The following is an 11,413-nucleotide window of genomic DNA, read 5'->3' as shown; positions in this document are numbered from 1 at the left end:
CATCATGATTTAAGGGTTATTAGGTTACTAGATATGGTCTTATGAAGTGCAGTTAGATCAGGGTTGCTCCAAGAGAAACTAGTCTGATGTCTAAATAGGCAATGTCGTTGATAAACAGGGCTAGTACTGAGGCTTGAGGTAATCCAAATTCTATTCACTTGCAAGAAGACATCGTTGTATCAACCCTTACAAGCTAACTTCTGTTAATAAGGTATGACTTGAATCATGCGAGAGGTGTTCCCCTGAAACCGTGGCAATAATTAAAGTATTATGATCAACACGATCGAAATCCTTATAAATTTTAAGATGTAGTAATAAATTTAAAATAAACTAAATATGGGATATGATTTATTTATTAACAAAAAAATTCAGACAGTCTCTTGTAAACAAAAATAAGAAACATCTTGACGAAAATTTTAACGAAATACAAAAAAAATACATTACAAAAAACATGAACAATTATTAGTGGGACACTAAAAAACATTTCCAGCTTAATGTTCCTTATTTATGTAGTAACATTATTTAAAAAACAGTCTATTACAAAATATACATCCAATATATTTATCTCGACAATTAGGTAACTCATTCTTATTTTACTAGTTGTTTTAAAAACAAACAGAAAATATTTATTGAAAAAATATATATAAACCTTCCCTATACTAAAAATTGGTAAAATATAACAAGTAACTCATTGTTGCTAGTTACACCTTGTCTAATTTTATTTCGTCTCTGAGCGTTGATCATGCGTGCCTACAATTGTAGCAGCTACCCTTTGTAAACAGTATAAATTTTAATACATAACGTCGTGAATTAGTGTATTTAAATTTATGATATTTCAAGCACAACGTGATGAAATGTAAAGTTTAAAATGCAGAAAAGTAACGGGTTTTTAGAGAAAAATGGAGATACTCTAACAGAAGAACAGATAATTGTAATAAGATGTAGCTCAAATGAATTAGTTAATCCTGAAACTCAGAAATTGGCACTTCCAAGAACTAAGCTCAAAATTATTTCAGCCAAACTGATACTGAGTGCGCAGAAAATACGTACAGTCAGATAGTTCACAATTTAGAGATTCCCTTAATAAACTTATGAATACCCTAAACGCCACAACTCCAAATTACGTGCATTGTATAAAACCGAACGAATCAAAAGCGGCATTTGAATACGAGCCGAAGAGAATTGACCAATAGCTCCGAGCTTGCAGTGTACGTGAAACTATCTAGCTATCTTCGGAAAGTTTCCCTAGTAATTGGACGTATATTGATTTCTTTTATTGTCATCGAGTGTTTTGTAAAAATAGATGATAGTAAAAAAAATTTGTGAAGATATTTTTAAAAAATGCATCAAAGTTCCCTGTTTGGTCAGACGATGATATTCTTATGAGCCGGCTAAGCGGCTTAGTTAGAAAAACTTGGAGCAGATAAACTGTAAGTGTTGTATTATGATGCAGAAGACTGTATGGATGTTTATCTGCAGAAAGAAATATTTGAAAATCGAAAATCGGCATCTCTAATGCAACGATACAGAAGAGGAGTCATAGTTAAAAGGCTGAAGAATTCTTAAAGCACGTGCTTAGAGAAGCATTACAAAAATATGTTCGGTGGTGACTCAAGAGGATTCAGTATTAAAGGCTAATTTAGTAATACAAATTCGAGTTTGAAACAAAATATTGCGGAAATTGTTATACCAAAACACGTTCAATATTGGTTGACTCATAGGTAGAATAAAGAGAAGGTAAGAAAAATTATATGTCAATCAACCATTCGAAGATATCTCGTAAGGTAACTAAAGATTGAAGCTACATCCATTGAGCACGTTAAAACGCTTAACAAATCTTCGAATCCGAATTAAGTAGCTGTCAAAATTGATCGAGAAACTTGAAGCGGATACAGATATTGAAAATCGGTAAAAACTGTGGGTTCCAGAAATGTTATAAAGATACGTACGAGGAGTCATAGTTAGAAGGTTGGCAAAGAAATCAGAAGAGCACGCACTGAAATATGTTCGGTAAGATTCAGTATTAGAGGCTACGACATTCTATTTTAGTAATACAAACTCGAGCAAAACGATGTATAGCTGGGATTACAATTTTTTTAACAAAAGGTAAAAAAAATTATATCAATCAGCCGTTCGAAGATATATGGTAAGGTAACAGAAGATGAAAGCTACAACTATTGAGCCCATTAGAACGCTTCAACTATTTTGGAGCACAAGATGATTGAAGATCTAAGCAAAACGAATTCCGAATTGAGAGGCTATCGAAATTGATAGAGAAACTTGAAGCGGATATTGAAATCGAACGAAACGAAAAAAATCAATTTAATCAACAAATAAGACAGAAGTAAACAAAATATTGGGAATCAGCAAAAACTGTTGTGGCAAGAGAGCAATGTTACTAGAAGAATAGAAGATTGGTGACATCCGCATGTTTTTATAAACAAACGATCAGCTGCTAGAACACCAGCTACGTCACTATGTTTACATTTTTGTTTTGTTCATATTTTTATGACAAACAGAACCTCTCTAACATTATGTTCGAGTTATGAGGATGTGTGTTATCTCTTGCTGATTTGGCTATATAAACTAATATATTTCTAACTAACGACTTTATTGAGACTAAATTGAAGAAGAACCGGTGACGTCACTTGTCTACTGCGCAACTTGTTATTGCCACCAACCTTCTATTATTCTTAACCTTGCAAGAGAGGTTCTGAGAACATTTGTGATAAATTTTATTGTAATTGAGAAATCGAACATAGACTATATTGCAACAAACTATTTAGAAAGTTTCTAAGAACATGATTCATAATTTTTTTGTAATTGTGAATCAGAACGCAGACTATTTTGTAAAAGTATTCTATAATCATGTTGTAAGTGAATTGAGTAATTGAACCTAAATTATTTCGCAATGAACTACTTGAAAAATTATTTAGTACTTTAGAAATAAATGTAAAACAAAGTTTAATCTATTATACACAAATTTTATTGGTGTCTATTAATTTGGGAACCAATAAGGGCATATTTATAAACTTTTTCTTTTGGAAGTTTGGATAATTTATTATATGAAACATGTTTTTACATTTTGTTTTAGAATAATTTATTACTTAATTGACATAGTTAAGTGTATTAAACAAATTTAGAAAAGCAATTGTTAGTACACATTATCATCAGAAGTCAAGAAAAAGACCAAAAAATTGAACGTAAATTATGAACAAAACAAATTCTGAAATAAAACATTTAGAACTAATTTTAAACTAAATAAATCAACTAATTTTGTTGGATAAAATAGTTAAAAAAATGTACAAACAAACAAGAAAATCGGCATTATTAACATTTGGAAGCACCCTGTATGTCTTGGAAAAAACTTGTGTCAGTTATAAAAAAAATATTCTAAATTTTGATTTATGTTACATGTTACATATTTTACTACATTATTATTACAAATTTATGCAATTTAAAAAAAATACTTTCAATAATTCTACTTTTTGTAACTATTTCTCCCATAAATTACCATCAAACCTGAACACAATATCAAAATAATTCTGGAAAATAACTGAGCCTACTACTACGTCACGTATGAAAAAATATCTAAAAAAATCAAATTTAAGATTTAACTATGTACTTGAAAAATTTGTACTTCTATTAATTATATTATACCAAGACGTTGGCAGTCACAGAGTTATTTTTCGGAATATTAAATTTATTTTCAAACGTCTCCATGTCCATTAGCCTCATTTTTTGCAGCTAAAATTACTGTATGTTGCCCTCCGCTACTAACTCTAAACACTTTTTTATCTTGTAACTGTTTACTTTTTATAACGGTGGGTTCTTCACAGTCATCTTCTTCGCCTGTTCCTAATTGGCCGTTAGTACCCATTCCCCAACCAAATAAATCACCTAAAAATATATTGAAATTATGTCAACTTTTCAATAAATATTTCAGTTATTTTACACATTTCAATTAATTAATATTCGGAGTACAGAATTGAATTGTTGTTATGCCTTATTCGAAAAAAAAATACTGCTACTTGATGTTTTGTGCAGTTGGTATCTTCAGAAGTTGCCTTTTACTCCGACTGAACTTAACATGCCAAATTAGCAGTAATTATTTTCGACGACAGCCTAATAGTCTAAGAAACTTTCAAACAATGGACGACAGCCTCGAAAGCCTTACATAATCCATAACCTCTAATATGTATATACGATTTTTTGGGGTGGTAAATACCCCTTGGTCTCCAGGACAGTACTTTTGAAAATATATCAAAATTTCTGGAATGGTCTAGAAAGTTATAAAATATGTTCAACTGTTATAATTGATTGAGAATGTTCTAGAAAGTTCTAAAAATTTCTGGAATGATCTGGAAAGTTCTAAAATAAGTGCATATATTGTAATCGATTTAAAATTTTATTAGAAAGTCTCAAAAAGTGCAATTTATTATATTACCTTCTTCAGAAACTGCAAATGATGTAGCAGATCCACATGCTACATTGATTATCTTCTTTCCTGATAAAGTGTTAACAATTTTCAATTCATCTGCATCTTCGCATCCTTTCCCCAAACCTAACCTTCCGTAATCTTTTCTGCCTATAGCATAAACATTTCCGTCTAAGTCTAATGCTATTGTGTGATGTTGTCCACTACTTATTGTATGCCAATTATGTTTGGAGAAGTCTTTGGATAGGGTCGGTGTGAAATAAGGAACAGGCTGTTTCAAACCTAAAACAGAAACGTGTATGTCAATTATTTGATATAGTTCATTTTTGTCCTTCAAAAAGTAAATTCTATCAGTTGTGCTCTGAAAAAAGTCCTCAAAAGTAACTATAAATAAGTTATAAGCGAGTTTTTGAACTTACTCTCGAGACTTACTCTCAGGTGGACACTTACCTCAAGTCGATTGAAATAATGGTTATTTAGACAATTTAATGACGTTTATGCATTAACGAACCACAAAATATCAAAACAACATAAACTCAATTATAAAGATTCAAACATTCTTGGAACAGAATCTAATGCATGAAAAACAACGATCTAAAATTCTACATATCACCTAAACTATAAATTTTATTGAGTTAGTCAAAGAGTACCTTTTTATTAAAAAATTAATTTTGCCATCTTTAGATTGTGCAGGTTATCTCTGTAAAAGTTAGGGATTGTTAACCATTGTGCATGAGCCACCCATGGCCTTCAGATAGTAAAGTATCGAGTTCTAGAACACCCAGGGTATGTTCATTGGAACAATCCCTTCCATGTTACTTCAAACAGTCATAACTACTTTTTGTCCTTCACCAATACAAATTGTATGATAGATGGGGTTTTATATTCCAAAATTACATGATTTAAATCATCCAAAAGTAGTGAGTCGTTAGTAAAAAAAGGTTTGATAAGGATTAATTTGATTTAAATTAGATTATATAATGTGTCTTACCTAATTGATAGTAGTTATTCAGTCCAAATACATAAATATCTTCACTATTGGCTACTTTACAGAATGTTCCATAATTAGATGCCCATATATTGTCAAAATGAAGTTTCAAACTTGGTTTCAAATTAATTGGTAAGGGATCCAAAAGCTTAGCTGAAACAAAGTGTATTTTGATGAGTTACTTTAGATATAACATAATAAAAAGTTGATATTGAGTGTTTTTACAAACACTGAAACAATACATTATTCAAAGAAAATTTCGCCAAAGTAACAAAATGAACAAATCCTATATGGGAGAAACGCAGAAGAGGAAAAAAATTCTTTACTACAAAAAATCACCAAGCTACAATTTCAGATGACTTATATATAAAAAAGTTACGCAGAGATAGAAGCTGACTCTGAAAAAAAATGAGGAGGAACATAAAGTTTAATACCATACATAAGAAGAACTAGCAAGAGAAACGTAGTGGACAACATTCAAAAATTAAGACAACAAAAGAAAGCCAACAAATACATCTATAACTCCGCCTAAGGAAGTCTCGAAAAATAAACAAATGGTAAGTAAAAAGCCAAAGAATTCAGTAATATTATACCTGGGTTCCAAATAAAAATTATGAACAATAAAGCAGTCAAGATTAAAGTAAATGAATCCAAATCTATACATGTAAACTTTACCAATAGAATTCAACAACACATACCCATATACACAAATGAAAATTGAAACTCATTCACAAATACAGCAAAATATTCAAGTATAAATCTCGAAATCTTCACTGTAAACCTCACGTCAAAAAGAAAAGAGAACATCTGCGAATTAAATATGAAACACTGTATTGGTTGATAGGATGAACAGCAACAACAAAATTATACTTTATAAACATACCCTCAAGCCAATTTGGTCAAATAATGTTCAGCTATGGGACTAAGCTATTCAAACTACTTCAAATCATTCAAACATTTCAGAACAAGGTACTAAGGAACATCATGGATTTACCTTGGTACATTCAAAACTGTATCTGGATCTGGATATAGACACTGTTAAGTTCACTGTAGTGAAATTTATCACGAGTCATGAACTACGATTTCATCTACACAACAATGTTGAGGTAATTCAGCTTCTTGAAATTGAAGGAATAGAGAGAAGACTCAAGAGGATTGAACCTTTCGTACTGAATATCAAAAATCTAAGGATTTCCTTATTGAACTTAAAATCAAATTTAATTGAATATTAACTATTATATATATATATATATATATATATATATATATATATATATATATATATATATATATATATGTTATAGTGTTATAGTGTTATAAGTGTTATAGTTAGTAGTTTTGATAGCTAGATATGTGATATTAAATTTAATGTTTTAAAAAGCATTAGTTATAGTTGTGCAACCTTAAAATTTTCAACAATCGCATGCATAATCAAAATGTTGTGAATTATCCCAATAGTGTTAAAAATTGACAAAAAAAAATAACCACCACCAATACCACAGAATAAAACTGAATATTCTTTCTTCCGTACCTAATTGCCCCTTACCAATTCCACTCCTAGCATTTCTACTGCTTCCTCTTTCAGTTGTCCTTCCTAATTGTCCTTGTTCTGGACAACCACAAGTATATACCTCTCCGTGATTGGTAAGAAATACTATGTGGTCTGCACCTGACGCTATCTTTTTAATGACAACATCTTTTATAATTTCAAAAGGGAATTTTTCATTGCCATTCAATGTCATTCCCATGTTTCCATGTGAATCCTAAAATTAAGTAAAAAAATTCTATAAATGTATTATAATAACGATATCGTATATAGATATTTTTTAAAACCGATAAACTTTTCTGGGAAAGAAGTTTTAAATCACAACCATAACCCTTAAGATGATGGATCAACACATTAAAGACCCATGCCCACAAGTGGGTCAAACTGTAACAACTTCTCAGGTGTGGGCGCACGACATATTCTACTTGTTGATCGCTTATACATGGACGTGGACATGAAATAAATTCAATTTTTATACAGTAATCGAGTTACCACTCCCTCGAAGAGATACTGTATATAGTAAATTTGACATAGCCTCATTTTAAAACGATTTTTTTGTAAACTCAAACAAGTTTATAAGATTTCAAGTTAAAATAAAAATAAAAAATCATTTAGGACACAACTTTTAATATATATTTAATTCAATATTTGTGATACAACTAAATATCTTCACATGACCTGAGGGAAAATTCAGGTTTACCATTATGGCCGAAGCCTTCCCATACCATTAATGAGCCTCCATCTTGCTGTATTTTGGAAAAGATTTCTTCATGTTATGCCAATAGAACGGGAGACCTGGAAAGACCCGTGCGTGAGTGTCATTCTCATATGAGAAAAAATATCAAGATGGCTCAGAAACCCTTGGGTTCTATTGGCACGACATGAGGAAAGGTGGAAATCTATTATCCTTAAAATCATTATAAGCAACCAAACTTGTTGACAGTATTATCAAAAATCTTTCACATTTATGTAAATATCTCTTAATTCTTCCAAAATCACTTTCACAATCAAGAAAAATCTTCCACAATTAATGTAATTTCTAAAACCAAAGTATATTTTCTATGTAGTGATTATCCACTTTAAATAATATTGAAATTGAAGCTGTATTTATTAGTGAATGTCTATGAAATGACTGTATTTACCCTAAAAGTGCCCCAAGCAAAGACACGTCCATCTTCTAATAAAGCAGCTGTATGAGAATCTCCAGCTGATATTTGTACAACTTTACCAGGTAGTTCTACTTCTCCTGCCTCAAATTCAGCATCTTCTTTACCTTCCGTCACTCTACCTAATGCACCTTCATCATTACAACCAAATGTAAAAACCTTAAAAAATAAGTACATGCATACATTTTTCGAAAAATTTAAAAAAAAATATATGTGGAGTACAAAAACATATATAATGCCAGTCATTAAATAGCAAAAATCTTATTTTTACAAAAAAAAGACAAGAAACCCCCACTGCGAACTGAATAGTAAACAACTTGCCTGGTCCGCATTACAATGTTTAATTTTCAGAATCAGTGAATCATATAAAAGTATAGATAAACAACATTATACAAAAAATTATTCTCTTCAAATTCCTAAATAAAATTATACAAAGAAGCAACTCATTGCGGTTTTAGAAACAAAAATAATTGACAAAGAATATCCAGTAGATGAAATAGCCAAGAAGAATGGTCACACTGTTTTAAGATTACATCCATGCATACTACTTTGTGCCCATATTTTAATTGATGGACAACTTTTATGTAGTTTTTAATAAATTAAAGAAAATATAAGTTATATTTTTAAACATTTAAAATCAAAATGTCTAATAACGATATTTATTCTGGATATACACTGCTTGCATTAAATCCAGCTTGTACGAAATCTGTGAATAGAGTTTCCAGATTACTGGTTGTATATTCAACTTTTATGACTGCTAGTAGAATTTGAGAAAATGTGAAGGATACAACAGATTCACACATTGAACCCTTCCAACTGCCAAACACACTATTTGTATAACAGGGGATCTGGAAAAACTGATGAAAAATTTCAAACTTCCATTAAAAAAGTACACTGTGCTCTATGCGGTGGTTTCAATTACATCAAATCTAAAGTACCCGCAGTTAAATTACCTCCAGGAGAAATTGTTTTAAATGTTTACAACAACACCAAACAGTAATTGAATAATACAGAACCAGCTTTAGATAAAGCTCAAGCCATCAAAGAAGATGTTATGTATAAAGTTGAGAAGTATATACATTCACCACACCAAGAATGTGAAATAGTTGAATGTAACAAGTGCCATCAAATCAAAAGAAGATTGGAAGAAGCTAATGGAAATGCATTGCATGACCAACCTCAGGATGAACAACATCAATAACAACCTACATTTATTCTATAATTTCAAGTGGATTTTATTTATATTATGATTTTTATGTAAGACCGTGTGTTTATTTTACTGTCAAAATATTCACTGTTTTGTATTAATATTATGTCAACAAAAACAAGAAAAAACAAAACATGGGCTTAAAAACTTTTCCTCCCAAAGATTTTTTAGCTCTATAACTAACTAAAAAGTGCTATGTAACTTTTACTCTAGTTTTCAGGTTACAAATAAAACTTTGAAGCAACAAATTCATCTTAATTAATTTTTCTAAAATTATCTTTTCTGGTACAACTCTGTACAATTCTTGATGATGGGTTTTAAGCCTGATTATGGTTTTACAAAAAAAAGCATCCTTGAAAAAATTTTCTCTATTCGATGACCGGCATTATACAGAAGACAATTTATCTAACAGTTGCTATTTTTCTAATGTGAATCTAAATATTTGATAATAGATTACCTTTCCTTCACTACTTAAACAAACAGTGTGCATACCTCCTGCACATATATCCACAATCTTACAGTCTAATTCAACAGCGGCTGGACGTTTTTTCTCTAAAACATCTGGACCCAAACCTAATTGTCCAACATCACCAGCCCCAGTGACTAATACTGTACCCTGTACATTTAATTCTGGTAATCGAACACTTTCTAATGTAACTGAAAATACAATTAAGGTGTATTAAATAAACAATAGATTTCAAGAAACATATATATTAAGTGATATACAAATATATGAAACCAACTAATATCTATTTTAATAGGTCAAAGAATTAATTATACACCTACAGGAAACAGAGCTTAAAATTTTTCAAGGTTCAAGATCTTATAACCTAGAAAGTGTCACATTAAAATATACTTACATTTGGCTCTTTTAGCTTTAGGAACATGATCGTTTTTATCACTAGATACCAAACGGCGTCTTTTATTAACCATATTTTATTAAACTAAGAAATGAAAACTGAAAATTATTTAATTTGTAGCACGTGAATGATAGACTTAAATTTACAACTTACTTAGAATACTTATTCGGATTTAATAGCCTAACTAAGGTTTGTGAAAGCGAGCTGTACATACACTTCAAATAGAAAATTCATATAAAATACAATATTTTCTTAACTTAATGACCTACCGGTTTTCAATAATGTCAAAAACCGTTACGTATTTTGACTTTTGACATATACGATAAATGAAACATGACAATCAATCATTGTAGCCGTTTTTGGTATCAACCGACTTAAAACAACAGTGTCGTCATATATCAGGAAGGTACGAAGCATCGTGTAATAGAGACAAGGTATGTTCTCTCCGTAGACCAATTTTTGACCTGTTCTGCGCACTTCCAAAACGCCGTCATATTGCAATGCAATCATAATATTGTTGTTTTGAAAATAATAACCTAGACAAGTATCACGCAGACAGCGTTTGAAATTCGACGTTATGACACTAGGGTTCACACGTACCAACACCTGTGTTGCGACATACTATTATCAGAAATGGCGGAGCTCGTAACTGCAGTAGCGAATGTATTAGAGGAACTAATTAATTTGAAGTTGAGGCAAAAATTAAAAAGGCGAGTATGGGTAAGAAAGTGGATTAGTAGGAACACATTAGATGCATCAGGAACACTGATGAGGGAATTGCAATTGGAGGACTCCGAGTCTTTTTGCAATTTGCAGTTCAAATTCTTCGTTTTTGGAAAGGAAGGCTTGAGCAAAATTATACCAGTGGGACTTGGGCTTATAAATTTCATCAACACCAGAATCAGTTGTCATTGATTTTTTCACCTTTCGAAATTCATTGTTGTATGTTCCTCCACTTGATCTAATTTTTGCTCTCAATGCTTTCACATTTTCTAATTTAAAAATATTCAAAAGCGCTCTTCCGCATAATACCGTTTATTTCTATCATTAAATGCTAAAATGGACTTATCCTATAGACAAGGGTATTGCTGGTAACATTCCAGAAATGTAAGTATATCAAACGAAGACATGATCGAAGCTAAGCGAGACATTTGATGTGAAGTTTTCCAGAACCAAAAAAAGCTATTACCTCATTCTATATATTCAAT

General features: G+C 30.9%; 1 protein-coding gene across 2 annotated transcripts; it reads right to left on the bottom strand.

The window, feature by feature from the left end:
- Window positions 1-335: 335 nt before the first annotated feature.
- Window positions 336-10,526, bottom strand: LOC130449680 (regulator of chromosome condensation). Of its 2 annotated transcripts, none has more exons than XM_056787639.1 (8): window positions 10,359-10,526; window positions 10,206-10,303; window positions 9,803-10,002; window positions 8,115-8,297; window positions 6,958-7,189; window positions 5,430-5,579; window positions 4,448-4,720; window positions 336-3,900 (listed from the first exon to the last, which is right to left on the bottom strand). In XM_056787639.1, exons 2-8 carry the CDS (start codon window positions 10,276-10,278, stop codon window positions 3,710-3,712), a joined length of 1,302 nt encoding a protein of 433 aa, XP_056643617.1. In that variant the 5' UTR covers window positions 10,279-10,303; window positions 10,359-10,526; the 3' UTR covers window positions 336-3,709. The 2 variants fall into 2 exon arrangements, with proteins under 2 accessions (XP_056643617.1, XP_056643618.1); XM_056787640.1 differs by having other exon boundaries at window positions 6,973-7,189.
- Between the last annotated feature and the right edge of the window lie 887 nt (window positions 10,527-11,413).

The sequence above is a fragment of the Diorhabda sublineata genome, chromosome 10 (assembly GCF_026230105.1).
Source record: "Diorhabda sublineata isolate icDioSubl1.1 chromosome 10, icDioSubl1.1, whole genome shotgun sequence".
Taxonomy (NCBI): domain Eukaryota; kingdom Metazoa; phylum Arthropoda; class Insecta; order Coleoptera; family Chrysomelidae; genus Diorhabda; species Diorhabda sublineata.
This window is presented reverse-complemented; position numbering and strand designations above follow the sequence as displayed.